Source organism: Sander lucioperca, chromosome 24, assembly GCF_008315115.2.
Source record: "Sander lucioperca isolate FBNREF2018 chromosome 24, SLUC_FBN_1.2, whole genome shotgun sequence".
NCBI lineage: Eukaryota > Metazoa > Chordata > Actinopteri > Perciformes > Percidae > Sander > Sander lucioperca.
In genome coordinates this window covers 2976224-2999370 of record NC_050196.1, presented here as the reverse complement: position 1 = coordinate 2999370, position 23147 = coordinate 2976224, and the positions used below count along the sequence as shown (strand labels likewise).

At 39.2% G+C, this 23147-nt stretch overlaps 2 protein-coding genes across 3 annotated transcripts; one reads left to right on the top strand and one right to left on the bottom strand.

Annotated features, from left to right (window-relative positions):
- The first annotated feature begins 1103 nt into the window (after positions 1–1103).
- On the top strand, positions 1104–9098 carry LOC116051772 (DDRGK domain-containing protein 1). Of its 2 annotated transcripts, XM_031302360.2 has the most exons (9): positions 1104–1297; positions 1920–2069; positions 2738–2856; positions 5359–5460; positions 5538–5660; positions 5761–5799; positions 5886–5991; positions 8535–8744; positions 8778–9098. In XM_031302360.2, exons 1-8 carry the CDS (start codon positions 1210–1212, stop codon positions 8693–8695), a joined length of 888 nt encoding a protein of 295 aa, XP_031158220.1. In that variant the 5' UTR covers positions 1104–1209; the 3' UTR covers positions 8696–8744; positions 8778–9098. The 2 variants fall into 2 exon arrangements, with proteins under 2 accessions (XP_031158220.1, XP_031158219.1); XM_031302359.2 differs by having other exon boundaries at positions 8535–8983.
- Positions 9099–9327: 229 nt separating this feature from the next.
- cars2 (cysteinyl-tRNA synthetase 2, mitochondrial) lies at positions 9328–23130 on the bottom strand. Its single transcript, XM_031302356.2, has 15 exons — positions 22838–23130; positions 22697–22747; positions 22496–22613; positions 22320–22391; positions 21446–21551; positions 21261–21341; positions 17990–18119; positions 17088–17221; positions 16711–16778; positions 16521–16587; positions 15184–15322; positions 11362–11485; positions 10438–10536; positions 9834–10049; positions 9328–9746 (listed from the first exon to the last, which is right to left on the bottom strand). Exons 1-15 carry the CDS (start codon positions 23065–23067, stop codon positions 9660–9662), a joined length of 1722 nt encoding a protein of 573 aa, XP_031158216.1. The 5' UTR covers positions 23068–23130; the 3' UTR covers positions 9328–9659.
- Positions 23131–23147: the final 17 nt, after the last annotated feature.

The following is a 23147-nucleotide window of genomic DNA, read 5'->3' as shown; positions in this document are numbered from 1 at the left end:
TCACATATGCTCCCTGTATTTTAAGGAAGAACATTTATTTATTTACGATACATTATTAATTCACAAAGGAAAATTGGTGTCCTTAAAGGTTGGATTTTCCCTCATTTTTTTAATTAAGGCATTAAGTTCAATTTCCAAAAGATGATTTTTTTTTTATTCCTCTTTTTAGTTAAATTTAGCATGGGTGTACTCATTTATGCTGTGCACTGTAATAAAGGGTTCTGCGGGAATACTATTAAATCTTCAAGTTCGATGCCATATGCCAGCACAAGGTCGAGGGTGTGGTTAAAACAGTGAGTGGCCTTATGCACACTCTGACTAAAACCAATTGAATCTAGTAGTGAGTTGAAAGCAATACTAAGGCTATTGCTGTCAACGTCCACATGGATATTAAAATCACCTACAATAAGTACTTTGTCTGATTTAAGGACTACATATGATAAAAACTCAGTGAATTCCAATAGAAATTCAGAATACGGACCTGGAGCTCGGTAGATAACAAAAATAAGCATATTCATAATTTTGGTAAATATGTTTTGCCAATTTTTTTTTTATATATATATATATATATATGTCATAATTATTCCGCACATAGTAGTCCCCCTGCTGGTTGTACTACAGCACTTAACTTTCAGAAATAAGCATAATATAATTTTGGGGAATATATTTTGCCAAAAACATTTAATATTTGAATAATTAAAAAGAGTGGTCTCTCTTAACTAGAGACACCACTAGATAATTAGTCTTCTGTTGGTTTTTACTACAGCACTTACTTTTTAAAAATAGGCATAAGCATAATTTAGGGGAATATTGTTTGCTAAAAAATGTAATGGGAGTCATAGCAAAAAAATATTCCTAGACTTTCAGTTCACGGCTGTAACGTTACTGTTACATTAACGTTACTGTTACAGCGCCAAGGTCTGATCCCAGCAAACTTTTCTGTTGCTGCCGTTGAGTTTGCTGATCTGGCGAGATCAGATCATGGGGATCAGACCTCCGGTGCTGCCGTTTTGGTTTTCTTGGATCCTTGACTTTGAGAAACGGCTCCTATGTACGTTCAAACTTTGACCTGTGGGGGTGCAGTAATACGCTTAGCAGCGTAGAGAAGAAGAAGAAGAATCACGTGACGTCGGGGCCTCCACAGTCTACTTTATTGTAGTGAGGTGGACACTAATATATATTTAGTAAAATTATATTTTAGAAACAGCTATGGATATAACGCTGTACCTTATAGCTGCGATCATCCTCAGTGTCCTGATTTTGTTTGCGTTGAAGTTGCGGAGGAAAACACAGGAAAGTAAGGAGCTAGAGCTAACGTTAACGTTAATGTTAACTATTAGCTAGCATAGTCGTTAACAAGCTGTTTGTAAAGTTAACGTACCGTGTCGACACAGTGTCATATTTTGACATTATAATAAATATTTAAGTAGTGAGAGGAGACATTCAAGCCGAAATCTTTTCCGCTGTAACGTTAATTGATTTTTTTTCTTGGGTGATATTAGGCAACGTCAGCTCACAGCTGTCAACCTGTCATCAACTACGGAGGGTGATTAAGTGAAAGCCGTACTGCAAAGTTGTTATATTTTATGCATATGATACCTAAACTTAATGTATTCTGCGGCTACATTCAGAAGATTAACGCACCTATCTAGTCAGGACTGGGCAAATGCTTAATTTATATTAATACATATGGCTTTAGATCAGAATTGGTGGTGATGATGACATCCTTAGAGAAATCTTATCCGGGTAAGGACAGGGATGCACCAATCTAACTCTAGTTCTAGTGCCCAACCTCAGGGTATTAACTAATGCCCTGTACTGATCTGATATACAGATAGTGCTTTTTTCCTTTGCAGTCTTAACATATGTGTATTGCATAGACCGTACTATGACATATTGTGCTCTCTCTCCATGCTCAGTTGATGAGGAGCAGCGGAGGGATGTTATCCAGGCAGTGGGGGCCCCTCAGCGGGCAGCCGAGGAGCGAGGTGCCGGTATGCCTCGAAGGAGGAGGAACCTTGCAGCGGTGATGGCTAACAGAAGACCACAGAGAGAAGCTGTGGAACAGGGTAAACACTGTCAGTTATAACTTTGTTTAAAGGAGACATATCATGCTCATTTTCAGGTTCATACTTTACTAGAACGTGTCTACATGCTTTTATGTTAAAAAAAAACACATTTTTCTCATACTGTCTGTCCGAATACACCTGTAAACACCTTCTGTCAGAAACACTCCGTTTAAAATTGGTGTGTCAGGGCTTTTAGTGTCCCCTTGCCCGAAAAAGCCCAGTCCGCTCTGATTGGCTGACGTGAAAAATTTGGCAGACCTTTGCAAAGGCTAAATAAATATCCTGCTCGATCTACTTAATGCACAATCAACGTTCAATTAAGGCAACGTTTTGCATCAGATTATCTAAATCAAGCAAGGCCAGTATTTGTACAAACATACTTAATCTTTTATACGTAAAAATATCTTTGCAAATAAAGTCAACTAAGCCATATTTCTGAAAGTGTAGTTATTTGAGAAGATTGTTAAAAACTAGTGTTGTGTGTCGTTGGCCAAAGAGTCGTTCAAAATGGAAATCAAAATATGACAAACTGTCTTTAGAAGTTGCAAGTGCATCACTTACAGAGTAAAATTATTAGTTAAAAGCTCCCATCTCAACAGATGAAGTCTTGTGATACATGTAATATGTGATGTGAAAAAAGCATGTAACAAGTGGGCTGTTGATTTCAGAGGAGGAGCATGTGGAGGAAGAAGAGGGGGAGCAGCAGAACTTTCAGCCGACCGTGAAAGTTGGAGCCAAGAAGCAGAAGAAGCTGGAGGAGAAACAGGCCAAGAAAGTTCAGAGAGAGGTAAGGGGTTCATACTTCACATTAATACCTCTTTTACACCAATGAACAGAAGTGGACTAGGGTTATCTGACCCGTGTTCAACCCTTCTTTTGTCAATTCAAACCAAGCCAGTCAACATGGGTTAATCCCCTGTCACGACTTTTTTGACTGAGGTTTGGTAACATTTAAAGTAAAGCTAGGCTTTGCTGTCGGCTTCCCAACTGCGTCCCAACTCAAGACGGAGAGAAAAAAACAGAGCTTGTGCGAGTCATTGTTCACACTGAACTGCCGGCTGCAGAAGTGTGTCTCAGGCGTGCAAGAGAGAAAAAGAAAGTGGCGGTGCTTTGAATAAGAGAAATACAACTTTTTTTCGAATGTTTTTTCTGGTGGTTCTGATGGTTACAATCTAAAGCACAGTGATACAAAATCTGTTTTTTAGGGTGTTTTTACACCTATAGTTTGTTTGCTTTGGTCCAAATCAGTTGATGAGTTTGTAAACTTGGAGCGGTTTCCCCTTGGTTCAGTTTTGTTTTACACCTGGAAAAATCAAGCGTACCAAAATGGCGCCGCGTTAAGCTAAACGCTAAAGGGGGAAAGTTGCCGATTTTCAACCCTTCTGAAGCGAGTCATCCAGTGGGGATTTACGGGCAGGTAACTGCGGACCTCCGAGTACTGCCGCCATTCATCTGCATGTATGGCAGTATAGAAAATCAGCAAACTTTCCCTTACTTTACCAGCTAACGCTAGCGGTAGCTACCTAGCTTGATTGTCATAACGATGAACAAGACATTTTTAGGTGACCAAATGTTCCAATTAACTTTGATGAAGTAAAAGTTTAAGAAGAAAACATGGACAACATCCAAACAAGCTATTAAAATGTACACAGTGCCATGGTTAGCATTGCTAAGCCTCTGTCATGATTGACAGGTCGGAGTGTGTAGCTACGCTCCTAAAGCATCACCTGCTTTATTGTCAATTTAAAAATAAATAGGTCCATAATTTACAAAATGAACATCATACTGTATTGAAGAAGACTTGAAAATAGCGATTGAGGTCATAACCTTATTATAAAAAATGTATTGAGGTAATAAATCAAGTGAGAAGTAGGGTCATTTTCTCATATATATTTCTACAGAAACAGATTAGATAGAATGCAGGTTTAAGGCACTTCCGCATTGGCTTTATTTCTCAGGCCCGAAAGGTTCATCCATTGTTTTTACAGTCTGTGTAAATGTAACTCTGAGATTGGCAACTTCATTCATTGTTTCTGGTCATGTGTGAAGCTACAAAGCTACTGGTCTATTATTGTGGATGATTTTTGTGTAATTTTTGGTGCTCCTATAGTGGTAGATCATACAGCTTTCCATCATAAAGCATTATAAATGTCAACAACAAAAGGCTATTCAGTCTACTGACTTTTGCCGCTAGGAAGAATGATTAGCTTTTTTGGATCAAGGACATCGCTCCAACAAAAACGTCATGGCACAGTCTTGTAATGGAGCGTATTCTGAATTAATACTTTACATGTGTGCTTCGCTCCTCACTGAACACATTCTATAGTCTGGTAATGAGGTAATGCTTCCTCACTCATCTTAATTTGTTTGTGACCGGTTTCTCTGTACGGTGGATGCCTCTCCTACTCAGTAACGTTAGCCTTGCTATGCTAGCATACACTATGCCATTCCTCACTATCTCATTTGCCGTTTAATTGCTTCCTTACTACGGACAGGTAGTAGCTCCCGCACCTCAAAGTCTTGTTACATATCCATGTTGTTCACTTAAACTTCACAGTTTAGGCCTTTACAGGTCACTATCATTCGTTTTTCCAACCCACCCTCTTTAATTTAGCAGCTGGCTAGTTAGCTAGCTAGCTTGCTAATTCCACCCTGACTGGCTGGCTGGCTGGCTAGCAGCGCATAATCAGTAATCAGTCCTTTTGACTGATATGACCGCGTACATTGTTTTCAGTGCGCAATGATGAAAAACACGAAGAACAGTTGTTACTGGATGTAACTTTAACTTCAGCTCTATGAGCGGGTGAGACTGCGCCTGGACGCGGCAAGAGATGTGACCCATGACCAGATTGTCATAGTTCATAAAAATGTAGCGCAGTGACAGGTACAGGCACTTCTATTAAGTCTTTTATTGTTGTTGAAAACAGCTAAAGGAGCATTCTGAGAGAGCATATTTTTATTTAATATAGGCTATTTGTTTTAGATACATTTTTCATTTACATGTGTTCTATCCATCCTTCCATCCTTGCTTCAAAGTCTTCACTACATATACTGTATGATTCTGGACATACATGGGTGTGAACTGCAACTTGTTGTTGGTTGGTGGAGGCATACAACCGCAAGGCAGTAATTCTACATTTTAGTATTTCTAGTACAGCAATTTTAAAGATTTAGTTAGTGTCTAATGACAACCTCAGCTCCCTGTTGAGGTTTTAAAACTCCACAGTTTGCAGTATCATCCAGTGTTGTCATGTGTTGCATTGTATTGTGTTGTTTTTTTTATTTCCAGGCGGAGATGGAGGAGAGGGAGGAGAGGAAAAGGATGCAAGAGCTCAGAGAGCAGGAGAGACGTCAGGAGGAAGAGAGAGAACGACACCTGGAGCAGAAACAGGTTACACACATTTACCAACGGTTTTGTCCCTGTGTGTTTATACGAGGAGATGCTGAGACTCTTTGGTGTTTATTCAGGAGGAGGAGGAGCGTCACGCTAAAGAGGAGCAAGAAAGACGAGAGGAGGAGGAGTACTTAAGACTTAGAGCCTCTTTCATCATAGAAGACCAGGGGGAAGAGGAGCAGCTCACTGAGGACCAGGTCACGTCTCTGCTGAGCTGAAATCATTTTAACATTCCATATTCTCTGTATTTTGTCTGTAATATATTTTAAATAAGTGTTTTTGTTTTTTTACTCTCAGTCACGCAACCTGCTGCAAGAATTCATACAGTACATTGAGGTAAGAGCTGACAGACTCTTCACACTCCAATCTATACTTAAGTATTTGAATACAGTGTATTTTACACTTTCTCCTTTGTCCCGCAGAGCTCGAAGGTGGTTCTCCTGGAGGACTTGGCTTCTCATTTTGGGATGAGGACACAGGATGCTATTGACAGACTGCAGGACCTGTTAGCTGAAGGCTCTCTCACAGGTTAGTGTGACCAGGGCAGGTATGGATTAAGCTGATCCGAGTAAAGAGAGAAACATGAGCTCTTTATATAAATAGAATGGCATGCAGAAATATTCCTGTGACTGGAGTTTACAAAAAGTTCCAGGGTGTGACAACTTAAGGCTGGTCTGTACTTATGCTCCATTTCTGCTGCAAGAGATGATCCTCTTTCGTTCCAGTCAGTATGCTGATGTCCAACAACAGAGTGTCTGACTCGTGGGTGAATTTCTATGAAGCCTGAAATGTATATGGATGTCTTTCTTATCTGAGATCTGTGTTGCAGTAGAGGGAATGCTACAGTTTTCCTACAACTAATATACACAGGAAATATAGATACAAAATAAAAACCATACGATGTGCTGTGTACAGTCATTAAAACCAGATAAATATCTGTTACCACATTGATAAGAAATAAGCTCCAACCATGTTTTCAGAATGCTTTAAAATACCAGAAATGTCAGCAAAACAACTAGTGCTGAGTTGATAAGTCGATCAACAAAGAAGTAATTGGCTTTAGCATTAATGGCAATATTACATTCTTCTCACTTGTGAGCTTTTTCTTTTCTTGAGTACAAATAAATATCTTTTGGTGTTAGACTGTTGGTTGGACAAAAAAATGTCACTTTGGGCTTTTGTTTTTATTCAAAAAATCAATTAATTGGGAAAATAATCCACATCCTTTTTGATTAAGAATAAGTGATAGTTGCACCCCCACAAACAATGCCACAGATTTATGATGGAGCATGACAAGCAAACAAATAACATTAGAGATCTGTGAAAATGCAGCACTGATGAACTGGGGATGTTTTCCATTATCTGTGGATGAAATTGCAGGCTACATTAAACCATAAATGTCCTCTGTAGACTCCATATCATCCCACTTCATTTCTTGCAAACAAAAAAAAAAAGCTGGCTTCAATGACCTTGACTACCTGGTTCGGTCAGTGGTAGTTAGATATGATGTAAGTCTAAACAATGTCGCCATCAACTGGGGCCCGTTTCAGGAAGGAGGTTTAACAAACTCTGAGTCTAACCCTGATCTCTGAGTTGATTTACCCTGAGATGGGAAACTGAGTTTTCGGTTTCAGAACAGCTGATTTGAGTTGGTTCAATCAACTCAGAGTAGGTTTACGCGCGTGCACCACCACAATAAAAAGGCAGCATGAATGGAGCCATGATACTACGATTCACAATGGTAACAACCACAAACAAACAGGTCTGCGGAAATACTCATGCGCACATACAGCAAGTTTGAACATGTATTTCGTTAAAAAAAAGAGAGAATTTGCGTGGGAGAAAATTGCTGCTAGAGTAAATGTGTATATTCCAATATAGTGTATATCATATTTAAAAGTATAATATTACTGGTGAAATGGTATTGAACCTATAATCTATTTCATTTAGGTGCAATACTGCGGGCGAAAAATAATTCTAATTCTGTTAATGATGGTGCATATATAACATAATTATAATTCATTATCCTTTATTTCAAAGGGTACTCATGGATGTATTGGGTTTACATCATTCACCTGCAATACTGTGGAACTCCTTTTTACTGGCTCTTACTGGTTTGTGTCCAGGGAACACTACAAAAACACTTAAAACAAGTTTCTGAGCGAGTCACACTCTTCTGACGGCGCTTTGTTATAGTGGCTTTACTAAAATGCTCCGCATCACCAATGTTGTAAAGAAAACTGCCATTTGCAAAAAAAACGTAATGTGACACAAATAATCTGCTGGGATGTAGAGCATGTCCACGATGGGTGACATTGATATGAGGACGGATAAGGTTATGTAGGCTACATATAGTAACTGCAAAGACTGGGAAGAAAAACGATACTGCTCAAATAGGTAGTTATATGGAAATTAAAATGCGTCAGGGCCTCAGTATCATCTCCCGATGTATGTTTAACACCCTGCGAAGTAACACAGCTTCTTCATCAACGGGATCGTCGACAAAAGGAAATGCCGTGTTTGAGAAAAAAACATTTTATAGTCTGCCTAACATGGTTAATAAACCAACACGTTTTTTTATTCATGCCAATTACAAACTGCACTAAAATGCGCCTGATACAGACTGAATGAATGAATGAGGAAATGAAACAGTGCTGTGTCAGAGGTTTCTTGAAGAAAACCTGCTCCCGACCAGGTTAGGTTCACAGGCTCAGTTACCATAGTAACTGACTCTGAGGTTAAGTTACCTCTCTTTCTGAAACAGAAAACCCAGAGTTTCCCTCATCTCAGGGTTAACAAACTCAGAGTTTTCTAAACCTGCTTTCTGAAACGGACCCCAGATGTTTAGATTAACCAGAACAAGTCCTTGTTCCAGTATTTTTTGTGGCGGTTACAGTTTATGTAATACTGAAGTCATTATTCTAATAAAGTGATTAAGTAGTATATCCATTTCCATTTTATTGGGGCCTGAGCACTGAGTAGTGCAAAAACCCTATTGTAATGAAAGGAATTATTATTTTATTATTATTAGTGTATCCTCGATGACATGACATGCTGTATGTTCCTTGCAGGAGTGATTGATGACAGAGGGAAGTTTATCTCCATCACTCCAGAAGAGCTGAATTCAGTGGCTCATTTCATGAGACAGAGAGGCAGAGTGTCCATCACAGAGTTGGCTCAGGCCAGTAACTCTCTGATCAACCTAATGCCCGAGAGCCGCAGCACCGCCTGATGGACACCTTACAGTAGTAAGCAAGACACCTGGAAGACAGTTTTCATGAGACTGCTGAAGAATATTCTAATCTGTGTGAAGATTGCGCTCACCTGCTGGCGAAAAGCATATTCTGGACTGTTCATTCTGCTATAAACTGGCGTTTAGATTAGGACTTGTTAGATTGACCTTAAAGTTGAAATTAACAAACAGTAACTGCTGTGTATGACATTAAATTAGCAAGCCCAATAACATTAAAAATGATTTAACATGATTGTGAAAATTAAGAAGTACAGTTTGAGATTCATACTTTTGTCATGTTTTCTGTTTGGGCTTGTTTATTGTGACATGACTCATGACAATTGCGTCATATAAGGTCTGTAAGAGGATAAGATGTACCAATTAAACATAGCTTCTCACCTAACATGCCATTGAGATGTCCAAAACCTATATCTTTAAATCCATCTAAGTGGATGCATGTTAAACAAGATGCAGAGTATGCTGCTATAGTAGATCTCTGCTTCTCACCACACAAGGAAAGCGGAAGGTGACGGACATCCGGCCGAAAAGAGAGTAATCTGGCGGAATTTCCGGCGGCACCGCAACAATCATGGAAATGGAACGTCGTGGATATAGACTAGTTTGAACAAATGTCATTTTTGCAAGGATTTATATGTAGCACAAATTACTTAGCTGTACTGAGCGGAAAGAGATATCAGACTGATGTCTAATCTGACTGTGGGTAATATTTCCCCAAATGTCAGAACTGTGCCTTAAATACACTTTAAATGTGTAGTAGCATACTTATGAAGCAATAAATATAAGAGTTCATACACTGATGACAGGCACATCAGGCATTTAACCATAAGTTAGCTTTTGTTGTTATAAAATCAGGATGGTTTGGTCTCTTGTCTTTGCGTTGATGAAGTTAAATTGAATCCACAAGCCTAAAACAAAGAGTCAGTCTTAGATGCAGAGATGTATTTCAACTGGATGTCTCCTGATCTTTATACTGTCCTCTCTGACTCGGTTTTCCCTCAGTTAGCTCCCATGTGGAGGTGGCTCCTCTATCCTGAAAAACAAGAAAAATTTATCAGTCCAACCTTAACTCAAATTGTGTAAAATAATTTTTATTTCGTTGTGAGCCAACACAGCATACCTTAATCAGCACACCCAAGGGTGCCAGTTCACTTCTGAGGATGTCACAGGCTTTGAGGAGAGGGATTCTATCTGGGTAAAGTCCAGGTTTGTTGGGGGATCCAGTGATTGTACAATCCTGACGAGCAAGTGCGAACGCTCGAACTTCACTTCTGAAATGAGTCAGCTTCTCCACGATGCCCTCCAGACTTCTACAGCTACTGACTACATCAGCCTCCTGAATATGACGATAGAACAGCACAGGTAAGGAAATGTGTCAGAAACAACCGCTTCTAATCTGGACTCCTTTAAATATCTGGTGATATTCTGTGTTGTTCTTATTGTCAACAAATCCAATATGCAGAGCCAAACCAACAATGAATGTATCCTACTAACAAGTACTGTGTGTATATCAAAGCCTGACTTATCTTATTCCTCTGCACCAGAGCTCCAGTGTTGTCCAAAAACTATTCAAAGCACACTGAGACACACTGTTGCACTGGGTGGCATGTTCTCTCATTACCATGAACAATTTATTTTGACTCATAGCAACACACACCCTCCTGCTGCCAGTTGAGAATCTCCAAAAAAATAATGTAACGTAAATGTTATCCCTGAGCTCTGACCTTAATGTGCAGCAGATCGATCCCAAACACATCCAAGACATCGCTGATGTAAGTGACCATCGCTCCGAACACTGCAGGGCTCCGAGCCACTCCCTCAGACTGAAAACACACACACACACACACACACACACACACACACACGGCTGGGACATATTCAGAGGGATATTTCACAAAACCTAGATAGCGGATTAAGCCGGGGATTTCTCAGTTATCCTGGCTATATTTAGCCTTTGCTCAGTTGCTGTCGTAAAGCAGGTGTAGAGCCAAAGCATTAGCAAGAGTTTGTCGTAGCAACCAACGTAATAATAATAACTTAGATCATATAGTGCCTTTCGTGAAACTCAAGGATGCTTTACACAAGTTGAGGGGGACAAAAAGAAAATGGTAAGCTAACACAAATACACACTGAAAAGAAATAAAAACTGGGTGCTAAATAGAAGGGGGGTGCAATTTCATGTATGCTACTCTCAATTTCAACATTTAATTTATTTAGAAATTTTACACAATTGACAATATAAATCCCATCCCTCTTCCCTCCCAAACCCGTGCCTACAACCTATTAAATCAAATAATTATATTTTTTACACTGCAATGTAACTCCATCTGCACCGCAGCTCTGTGCGCAAGTGTGTCAGAGCCGAGCCCCTCCCTCTGTCAAACTTGCAGAGGAGAGAACAGAGAAGCTTGCGCTTATGCGCTCTTAGGTATCGAAACTTGGCACAGATTGATTAAACGTGAATCGGTACTCTGTAGTACCGACGTCATTTGGTCGGCACCATAAAAAGGACCGAGTTCGGTACCCAACCCTATCCGCTACTGGTAAGGTAGTAACAACCTTTGAATGAATAGCAGAAATATTAGAACTGTAACCTTTAGTCTGTCCGTGTAATTCCAGGAGTCACAGGTCAGACACAGTGAGTTTACCTTAGAAACAGGCTGAAGTTGGCAGTTTCCATGATAAACCAGATTCATCACAGCACTAATGGCTCTTGGGGTATCAAAGTCATCTGCCAGTGCTTTCACCACGCTGTATTTAGTCTCAGCCAACCTGAAACACAAGAACAAAAGTCCTAATCTGAAACATGAATAGGATAAGAAATAATCATTTTGTATTTACTTTTCATTTTTGAGGGGGAGGGTTACCTATATAGTGCATATGGCCATTTCGCTGTGAAAACAGACTTCAAAAACACTTGAAACAATGGGATGTTCCATAGAGGAAAAACTTTTAAAAAGTGATACAAAATTCAAGCCAACACATACAGAACCTTATTCTCCACACAATGCATTGTGCATATGCAGGTGCTGTTGGAAATCATCTGATGATTCTGTGTTGAAAGCCTCATCCTGTGATAGCATAAGTTGCTTTCCTGCCATCACGTTCCCACGCCACTTCAAACCTGCACCCAGTTGTCACTTTACAATTGTGAAAGTTTACACTGCTGATTTGGTAATTTTAAATTAAATACAACTTTTAATACAGTGTGCTGATGCACTGCAAGCACAAGGAAAATGTTCGTCATACTTATTATACTGCTTATTGTCCTTCCGAATAGATGTTTCGCCACACTACTTGTCTCGCAGCATTGATAAGACATGCGCATAAAATACAGCAAAACGTGGAATGTTTTTGGGGAATGGTGAGTATGTCTTGTCTCAAAAATGTGTAGATAATAATGGGAAATCGTCTGGAAACGACATGAACAGAGCTCAAAACTCTCTTTTGGAGCCATTCCAATCCACCATACTTTACGTAGAAAAATGATTACTAGTTTAAACAGGCCATGACACTTTGGACTTTATTGGGCTAAATGGGCATTCTGATATCTGTTTCGTCCAATTTTAAGACCATTTCAGATTTTAGTGAATGGAATGTTCAGAGCTAGAGTGGATGAGATCACACCTCGAGTGGGGAGGAGCTGTAAGATCCCCTGAAAATTTTCTGAACACAGTTTATACTCTTCATCATTTTAGGTCAAAATGTAGGAAAACTTGTGCCGCAGACAAGCGGCAACTTCAGAGCCTGAAAAGTGAAGCCAATGGCTCCAAAAAGAAGTCTGATTACATAAAAGTCTATGGGAAATTACCCCATTTCTCACTTGATTTATTACCTCAGTAAACATTTTCCTAACAAGTTTGTGGTCTCAAGCGCTAATTTCAAGAATTTCTGCATGATGTTCATTTTGTAAATTATGCTTCCATTTATTTTAAAATAGACGATAAAGCATATGGAGTGCCGTTTTATTCAATATTAAATAAATACATTAATTAATTAATAAATACATGAATAAGCTAATGTTGTGTCAACCCGCAGTGGGTACAGAGCACCGCGAACTGCCGGTCGTGTGCTCCGTCAGGTCAGCGCTAGTTGGTGGTTCAGTTACCCCAGAACAGGTGACTGCGCGCTGGGTACAGAGCTCAATAAATGTGGCATTAGGAAATAAAAGTCCACGGAAATAAATAAATGTGGACTTATGAAATAAAAGTACCATGAAATAATTAAAAGTAAAACCTTTTAATATATTTAACTAATTGATTCATTTTTATATGAATATTTACATTTATTTAATTATTTATGTATTTACTGCCTCATTTATTTCATGATGTATTTCAAAGGCATATTTATTTATTTATTCATGTATTTATTAATTAATTTATGTATTTATTTAATATTGAATAAAACGGCATTCCATAAAAGCAGGGCATGCACGGCACTTTTTTGACTTCATCAGAGTTGAATGGAGCATTTTGGTAGCCTAAAAATGTCTTGTTGAGCATTCCTTAGCACCTTGTCAACCAAAGCTAGCTAGCCAGCGTTAGCTGGTAACTTACGGGGAAAGTCTGCTACATTTTTAACCAGCTGTGTGTACTGGTGTACCTGCAGATGAACACCAGTGCCCAGAGGTCCAACTCTGCTGGATGACTTGCGTCAGTCGGTTGAAAATCTATGACTTTAGCGATTATGATGTAATATATAATATTTCTTTTATCTGCTAAGTGCATTTTACACATACGCGCCTGGGGACCAACTCCAATTGTAATGCCAGTAGCTACCTTAAAGAGTTACCTAGCATGCATGTTTTTATGGTGGGAGGAACCCCGAGCAACTGGAGGAAACCCATGTGAACACAGGGAGAACATGCACACATAAAGGCCCTGCCCGGACCGTGCTGGCATATTGGGATGGACAAGCCATGCCTTCTAATACATGTATGTCAATTGAGGGAGGTCTATCCACAATTAAAACCATCATTTCTTGCTGAATTTCCAACCGATTTTCAAGCGGGTGCTTTGTTACAAATGCCCAGAACTGTATTTATTATATATAATTTCACCCCCATGTACAGTTGTCATGAAGGGTGAAATTAGCTATAGAGACCAAAGCAGCTTTCTCCACCATTGTACCCCGAAATAACTTAGGCCCAAATCAGACCAAAGATTCGTGCGACAAAACCATTTAGGAACGTTGCAGGAAAAAGTTGCAGCGGTCAAAACTGGCCCGTCTCAGCTCGGGTCAAGCAAGCTGATGGTTTTGCCTGCAACTCAGCTTGTCAAGTTGCCAGTGGCTGGTTTAAGAATGTAAGGGACGTCACCTGTTTCAATCATGGATGTATAAAAAAAAAACGGTTTCAACAGCCAATAGCGAAGTCAGCTGGTCAAGTCAGTTACAAACTGTTAACTGATCGTGTTAATATGTGTATGTTGTATATTATGTAATGTAATGCTGTACTGTTCTGTATTGTGTATATGTTTATGCAACAGGGAAGCGCTAAGGTGCAGGCTATAGAGGACCCGTCTGCGTCATTATGTTTGTTCCAGTTGATTTGCCATAGTTAACTTAGAAGCTGTCTGACTGTGAGACTGATGTGTCTGCAGCTCAGCAATAAATATGCCAAGAACGGCTAAAGATGATTCATCTCTATCGTCCACTCTTTTCCTCCGAATGCAACGTTAGCTGCAACAATAGTGTAACATAACTTAACAGATCAAAATGGCAGAATTTTGGACAGAGGCTCAATGAGCGTTCGCATGCAGAGTATATGGTTTGGTTTAGCGAGCTAGTAGTCTATATCCTTCGTGTTCCACTTCCGGATTTCTCCAGTTCTGCAGGAATGCATGTATTTTCTGTTTCCTTCTGCTTTCTTTGTGTTGGAATTTACAAAAAGCCTGAAATTCTCATCAACAAGCAACAGCTGGTTCGGGTTAGTAACATCTACTTGCCCCTGGTTACAACTAGCTGCTTATTAATCGCCTGTAGCCCGCTGAGGAAAGACATGCTTCACAGGCCCTTAAGGCCTGAAGCCCCGCCCCCGCAGCTGCACACAGCGGCTGTTTTTTTTTTTTTTAACCTTTATTGTGCGGTAGCTTAGTTTTATTTTAGTTTTACAGTTTAGTATTATACTATCTGTAGGGATCATTTCCATAATTTTGTCAGACACTTAGAATAACAATCTGAGCCTGTCAGTGACTAAAACAGCACTTTTAGCAGACAAAATTGACGTTGCACATTTGCCCTATAAGATAACAATGCAGCCCAGGTTGGCGGCTGCCGGTTACAGCGTTCTCACTCAATACTCGACCAATTTCAAAGATTTTTGTTCACAGTCACTTAAACAACTTTTCTAGTTATGTTTACTCTCCAACAACCATAATCCCTCACACAAAGAACAAATAATATGAGATAAAATACAATGAAGACAATCCAAAACATCAATGAATTAATCAAATTATGGAGGAGGTTACTACCTCTCCCAGAGAACAGCTTCCTGTACAGGTGTACACTGCAGCTGACCCTTTATGTAGGCCTTAGCATCGTGGATGAAGGTGGAGATGGTGCCCAGAGAGGTCCGAGCCTCCAACATGCTGCTTTCACTGTAGTCTATAGCTGTGAAGACACCCAAAGAAATCATGAATTCCCTTCTGTTCAATATTTAAAAATAAACATCTTACTGCAATAAATGTCAAACAAGACACGGCCTACATCCTTCACCATTACTGTGGAGAATACGGAAGCTGAAGTGTGCCACTGAAATAATTAGCTACTTCTTTCAGTGCTAATTACATTAAACATGAATTCCCTGATATTAGAAAAACAATTGATTTTTCTTTTACATTATGCAGTTCCAAAAATATAGGTTAAAGCAGCCATATTATGCTCATTTTCAGGTTCATAATTGTATTTTAAGCTTGTACCAGAATAGGTTTACATGGTTTAATTTTCAAAAAACACCATATTTTTGTTGTACTGCAGTGCTCTCTCACTGCTGCAGATCCTCTTTTCAGCTGGTCTCTGTTTTAGCTACAGAGTGAGACCTCTTTTCTACTTCTTCTTCTTCTGTACTATCTTTGATTGCACTGCACATGCCCAGTAGCTCAGATGTAGATCATGTCAGCTAGCTAGCTCCATAGACAGTAAAAGAAAGGCTGTTTCTACAACTTCGGTCAGTTACAAGGCAGGATTAGCTGGGAGACTTCTAAATGAGGGCGCACATGTAAGTAGTTCTTTTGTAGATTATGGTGAACTTGTGTGTGTTGTAGCAGTGCTTTGCTATTGAGAACGAGGTAGCATGCTAGCGTTAGCATGCTAGCGTTAGCATGCTAGCGTTAGCATTAGCGTTAGCATGCTAACGCTACGAGCTAATGGTTGCGGTTAGCCTGCTCGTTTCGGCTTGTGACGTCACAAGCCGTGCCGATTTTGAACAGCTCACCCAGAGACTGAAGGCAGGACACATTCAGAAACCGTATCTCACAGCATGGATCTCAACAGCATGGATGGATTTTTTTCAAAGTCTGTATGTGTGTGGAAGCACCAGAGACACAACATAACACCCCAAATCCCAGAAAAAGTGATTTTTTCATAATATGGGCACTTTAAAACCAATAAAGTTATTGTTAAATATGCCAATAATTTAAATTTCTTCTGTCTTTAAATTATGAATACATTTAGTTTTTTGGATAGGGATTCAAATGTATTTTTTAATTATTTGATTTCTTGATTTGCCTTCATATTACACTGCACTGGGCAAAAGCATAGAGTGAAGAAACCAAGACATAAAAAAAAAAGGACCACTTATTTTTCCCACCTGATCTGTATTTGGTCAAAAGACAAAACATCCTAAATTCACTGGCAGAGTAAGACTGCAAGAAATCCTAATTGAAGACAAGAAAAGACAGAATTACTATTTTCACAAACTGCAATTTACAATGGCAAAGATACAGGGATTTATTCTTATAGTTACTCGATACGTGATGGATAATTCATGATGACTTTACCTTGATGGTGATATAGTTCTTTAAAGATTTAGACATTTTCTCTGCACTGCCTTTTAGGTGTAAGTGTCCTAGAAGCATAACAATAAACCAGGTGCACATATTAAAAAACAGAAACACTAGGCTTGGCAATCTTTAGAGAGGAAGCCACTTGACTTGACATATAAAGAGTTGTGCAGCAGTGTTCAGAGTTCTCACAGAGGTAAGTTGAAAAAAAGAGTACAGGAATATACTTAATTTTTAATATTCCCTTGTTTCCCTTGTCTCTAACCACTGTGTAAAGGAGTCTTTCTGGTGAACCGGCAACCGCAATACAGAATTCACACAACACAATTTATTAGACTTTTAGGAACAAAACCAGTTTGAGAGTTAGGATTTACCTGAGTGGAGGAAGTAGTTTGCCCATTGTCCACACTGGTGATAAGCTTCACTCTGAGCAACCTCATTCTCATGGTGAGGAAAGGCCAGGTCAATACCTCCAGAGTGGATATCTAGCTGACTCCCAAACACTGAGCTGAAACCGCAACAGAGAAAACACAAAAGACTGAGTCTGAAGAGCATGCAATATAATTAGTAAACAGTCTATTGATTATTTCCATGAATTGATAAATATGTACAATGGCAATAACAAAGAGACCATAGCGATCTTTTACAACTGCAAATGTTTGTTATTCATTTTTACAATGATATTAAAGGGTAACTACCGTTTTTTTTCAACCTGGACCCTATTTTCCTATGTTTTTGTGTCGAAGTGACTGATGGGAACAACAATCTTTGAAATTAGTCCAGTATTAAACAAGATCGCTGCAGTCAGCAGCCGCGAAACAAGCTACAATATAAGTTAATAGGGCAATTGTCCAGTTTGTATTTACTGAACATTCTTACAGGATTAGACTGCATTAGCTTTAGCTAGGTAGACCTAATAAACCATCAGCTGAGTATGATGCTCTGTAAGACCGTGATTCAAAGTTTTACTAGTCCTATATGTAATAAATCAAATACACAGTTGCATATGAATTGTCCTGAAATCCTTTCATATTATTCCCATTTGTTCAATACCACATTTTTTAGGCCTTTCAATTAAAAAAGGAAGCATTTGCTCATAGTAATTTATTAACATTTTAGGCGCATAGATCTTAATTAAGAATGAATTTCTTCAAGTCTTTTCTTTATGCATTGAGGGCATGGTTACGTTGAACCTGCATCCTCAGAAAGGCCCAAGGATAAACTCAAGGTATAATATAAGACTAAATAAAGCAGACAGGTTGTTGTAAATCCAAACCTAGCGATGGTAGAGCATTCAATATGCCAGCCAGGTCTTCCTCTGCCCCACGGAGATTCCCAGTATGGTTCCTGAGGTTTGGACTGCTTCCAAAGAGCAAAATCCCTTGAGTCTCGTTTATTTGTGCTGCCTGTAGAACCGTGCAGTTTGTTGTCCATTAGTAAAGCCAACATATAGTCTGCCTAATACAGAACAAACAGTGCCAGTTATCACATTGTTTCTCAAAAAAACACATTCCAGAACCTTTAATGGCCTACTGAAAAGTGAGCAGAACTCTGATTGACAACAAAGACATTTTGATAAGTTAAAACAGAAAGAATAGCTGTAGAGAATACATTCTGTTATTACTGAGTCATTATTATGATTATTTTATTTATTTTAAATAGGCCAAAACTATTTAAACTAGAGATGCACCGATAGACCGGCCGGTGACCGGAATTGGCCGGTTTTCACGTGCTCGGTCAATGCTACAATTAACTGACAACATAAGTTATACGAATTACAGTTCTCAAGCACGCACGCGCTTGAGAACTGTAGTGTGCGTGCTTGAGTGTGTGTGCACACACACACACACACACACACACACACACACACAGTCTCTTTTTCCTTTCTCTCAACTTTTCCGCCGTGTGTCGCGCGTACCCGCTTGCGGTGTGAAGCGCGTGTCCGCGCTATTCTTGAACATGTAGGGAACCTCGTGAATTAAGCTGCAACATGTCAGCTGTTTGGAAATTCTTCAGCGTGTGTGCAGAAGATAACAAGTTTGCAATATGCAACACCTGCAAGGAAAATGTAGGGTGTGGAGGGATGACACTAAAAACCAAAATCACATTTTTTTTTAGTTGGATATTGGGTGTGAAAAGAAGGAAATGGTTCTAACATTGCACTTTAGATGTGTGTGAATTTCCCACACCAGGAGTAATTTATATAGTTCTATTTTATAGTGATCCATTATCTGTTCAAAAAAATGTCTATGTTCTGTGCAAAATGTTCTATTAAAGAAAAGATAGAAAATTAATATTTGTGTGTGCTGTAAAGTGGTTAGAAAAAATTAAATCGAAATCGGCTAGAATCGGTATCGGCTGGCCTAACTCAATGAAAATCGTAATCGGCCTAGAAAGTTGTAATCGGTGCATCTCTAATTTAAACTACTTTAACAAAGTGGGAAATAATCCCACCTATGCTATCTGTATTGGCAGATACAGACCATGTGTAAGTATTTCTCCTGGTGGGAAAAGTTCTCCCAAAAAGTCTCTCACATTTGGAAAAGATAACAGCACTCCACTCTATTAAATGCCTCTTTAGCATCCAAATAATTGTCTTCACTAATACAGACCAGGGGCCGAATTACAGAAACTTCTTAACATGCAGATCCTATCCTAACTGTTTGGTAACCATGGTAATTAGGGTAAGGACCAAATTTAGAAAAATCTATTTAGGAAACAAATGCCAGTTTCTTGTTTCTATTGTATGTTTCAATGTAGAGTAGGTTTCAGTGTGTTTAGCTTGGCGAGATAAGAAAGTAGCATCAGTTGCTAGGTAGCAGATGTAAAAGTTGATAACCGATGTTGGATTGAGTATTTCCTAGTCTCGTATAAGTCTGGCTACACCACAGATACATTTTAGAAAAGAAGAAAAAACGTTCTGGGCTGTTTGCATTTCTTTACAATTGGAACCTGTGGTGAAAGAGGCTCATGTCTATATAATACTTGTATTTCTCTACCAATACATCAACAAAGTTTTTTATTCAAACTAATGAGTGTAAGGCAACCGTGCCTGTCTAGAATGAACTAAAACACAAACAAAGATTTTGGTAGAATTTTGATTATTATTGCTCCAAGAGAACAAATCATACATTCAATCATGAAGATAATCTCATAATTGTGCATTTATATTGCAGACAATATTTTTATTTTTTCAATTTTGCCTGAACTTAATATGTAATCACTGTCTTTGGTATTCTAAACGGCTAATATTACTACTTTAAGCAATTTCTTACGTACAAATCCTAAATAGTATTATGGCCTATAGGCAGGAAATTACAATCAGACACCAAGAGAGAAACAACCTACTGTAATATATTAATATTTATTAATGTCAAAAATTGCAAAAACTGTGCCTCTGCTAAATAGTCTCATGACGGAACTTGTTTTGGTAGGTGTTTGCACCCCGCAAAAAAAACACCACATAATATATTAAATGAAGTTAACTGTTCACACAATACAGTAACGTGAACTATTTAAATTAGCTGGATACGTGGTTAAACGTAATTTCCTCTTACCAATGTATCACTGTGTACTTCATCTATAGCAATCCCCGCCAGTCAGTCCCAAAACATCCCAGTTAGATATAGTAAATGCCAAAAACATATTCCTTGTAAACATTTACAATCATTCGCTGAAAGAACCAAGCAGGCCTGACATTGCGCCAGATGTCAGGCTTTATCCTGGAAATGTAATTTCATTGATCCAGACTAAGTATTTCCTAACCTGACATACGATAGGATGAAGTGAGAAAAGATAGGATTCCTAAAGTTAGATAGGGTTTGCTTCTACAATACCAAATTGGGAAAAATCTTTCTCCAGGAAGTTTCTGTAATACAGCCCCAGTCCTCTAAAGGCTCTGACACACCAACCCGATTATCGGCTGTCGGACAGTCTGGCGAGGTCGGTGACTCGAGTCTGTTCGGTGTGTTCCGTCGTCAGTCGTAGGAGCCGTTGGCATCTATTTTGGCCGATTTGACTTGTTGAATCGGGCAGTGGGCAGTCAGACTCAATGACCAATCTGATTGGTGGAGTGCTAGCCCTTGACTAGCGTTTGGTGCTTCTTCCACAAGAAGAAGCCCGAGAGCTGACAACGCCACTATCTTCTTATTACTAGCCATCGTATTTTCTTCTGTTCAGCGAGTAATGACAACAACGATCCTTCTTGACTACTATCAACACTCTCTGATGAAAACAATGACTGACGACAGCGTGCTCGGTGTTTACTAGGTCTAGAGAGATGTTCCGTCATTTCCGGTTTTTATTTTTGGACAATACAGATTAGCGCCGCCTGCTGTTATGGAGACGTACTACATCTCGCGCCCGCGCAGAACGTACGCTCAAGTTGGCGTCGCTTCAGTGTGTTCCGAGGCACTTTTTTGAGAGACAGGAGCCGACTGATCAGTCCAACTGCCTTTTCTGCCGACGATCGGCCGTCGGGTTGGTGTGTCTTGAGCCTTAATACGACAAAATGACTGACACTGACTGAAGCAGACAGAAACACTTACCAGGTTCTCCCTGAGAATCCACAGCTCCTACAAACTTGCCATAACGATCACCAATAGACTGGATGTCAAAATACACATCACCTACAACCAAGGCATTTCACAAATGTTGAATCAGGTATTGTGGGGATACAGCCATTATTTCATATGAGAAATAACAAGAATTTCTAGAGGTACTACATAATCACCTTCTTTTGTGGCATAAGCATGTCCATTTTTGATGATCCCCTCAATAAATGCGACAATATGATGCACATTTTCAGTGACTCTTAAATACACTGCAGGAGGAATCACCTTAAAAAATAATGACAGAATATTAGGTTTATAGACACGGTAGCCCCAGTTTGTGCCTCACAGCAAATCACTTTTTTTCATTTTTCCTGCATTTATGGTTACACTTGAATTAGAGAAATAATAATAATAATAATAATAGAAAATGAAATTCAGGACAAGACAGGTTGAGTAACAAGATTTACTTATATACTACCTTTTAAAGACATGTTAATAACCGTCACAGACTTTTATATCCTGTTGCTTCAAGAAAATGTTCCCTCTGGTGTATGTTGGAATATTCCAACATACACCAGAGGGAACATTTTCTTGAAGCAACAGGATATGATGATGAAATGTTTAAAAACATTTAGCAAGTGCGGAATCTGACAACACAGATCAGCTTGGGAAAGCATCCTTAACCATACTGAGTAAGTTAGGTGGAGACAGAGCTCAGAATCTACTTGAATAAATTAAGTTGATACATCTAGTTAAATGCAAAGATGCATGATCTGATCTATTGAATCAGTGTAGGCGCTGATACTGACCGATTAAGCGGATTGAGTATTAGCAAGATGTGACGTATAGTTTCCTTGCCAAAGTCATTTTAGAATTCTGTATCTCCACTACAGTCATTATTTTTGTTTGATTTCAACAAAAGTTGTGGCCTTTTTCCATGTTATGTTTAAAAACGCTATTCTAAGAGTGTCTCACACAGCTTAATCTAAAATTATTTGTGTCATCCTTGAAGCGAATTAAATCTCATACATTAGCTTTGACCTAATCACACACCTTTAATGACAGCATATCCCTCTTGAATTCATCCTCATACAATGTGGCTATGGTGGTTGGGGAAACATTGTCCTATTAAAGAAGGGAAGCAAATTTTCTGAATAATGCTTTCAACAGAGGTTATAAAAACAGCAGTCATAAGAATCATTAATTTTAACACACTCTTGTAATCTTACCTCCCAACTTCTTTTGATAATTTTGTCATCAATGTCAGTGATGACCATGGCATGGATGACAGTGATTCCAAACAACCTGGACAAAATCCTCTGCAGGATATCAAACCTGACATATGAGCTGTAACAAGACACAAAACGCCACTTAGCTCAAACACATTTTACAATCTTTGGCTTACATAAAAAAAGTGTAAATATCATTACCATGCATGACCCAGGTGGGCATGGTCGTATACGGTGGGTCCACAGCTATACCTGTAACACAAAACATGTAAAATACAGTGTAAGGTTATTATGCATGCGGTGTAACGTTAGCTACATTTGTCATATAACGATATTCCGTACCAGGTAGCTACTCTCTCTCTTTCCAGAATGAGAGGCTCTTTTTGTTTGGTCAGGCTGTTGAAAGTCTTTAAACCCGTGGCAAACCCGCTGGGTCTCACCCATTTCTTCCCTGAAACACTGCTACAGGGTCCATTTGAAATGAATTTGTCAGTGTTGACTGACTGAGCTGTATTGAAAACGCCGCGGAGGAGCTTTGCTTTCCATAACACCGACCTTAAGTACCTCCACATGGTGAGACCATAGGGTGAGACCTTGTTATGAATGGAGCCACATGCGCACTGATACTTTAGCCTTACTACTTGACTCGCAC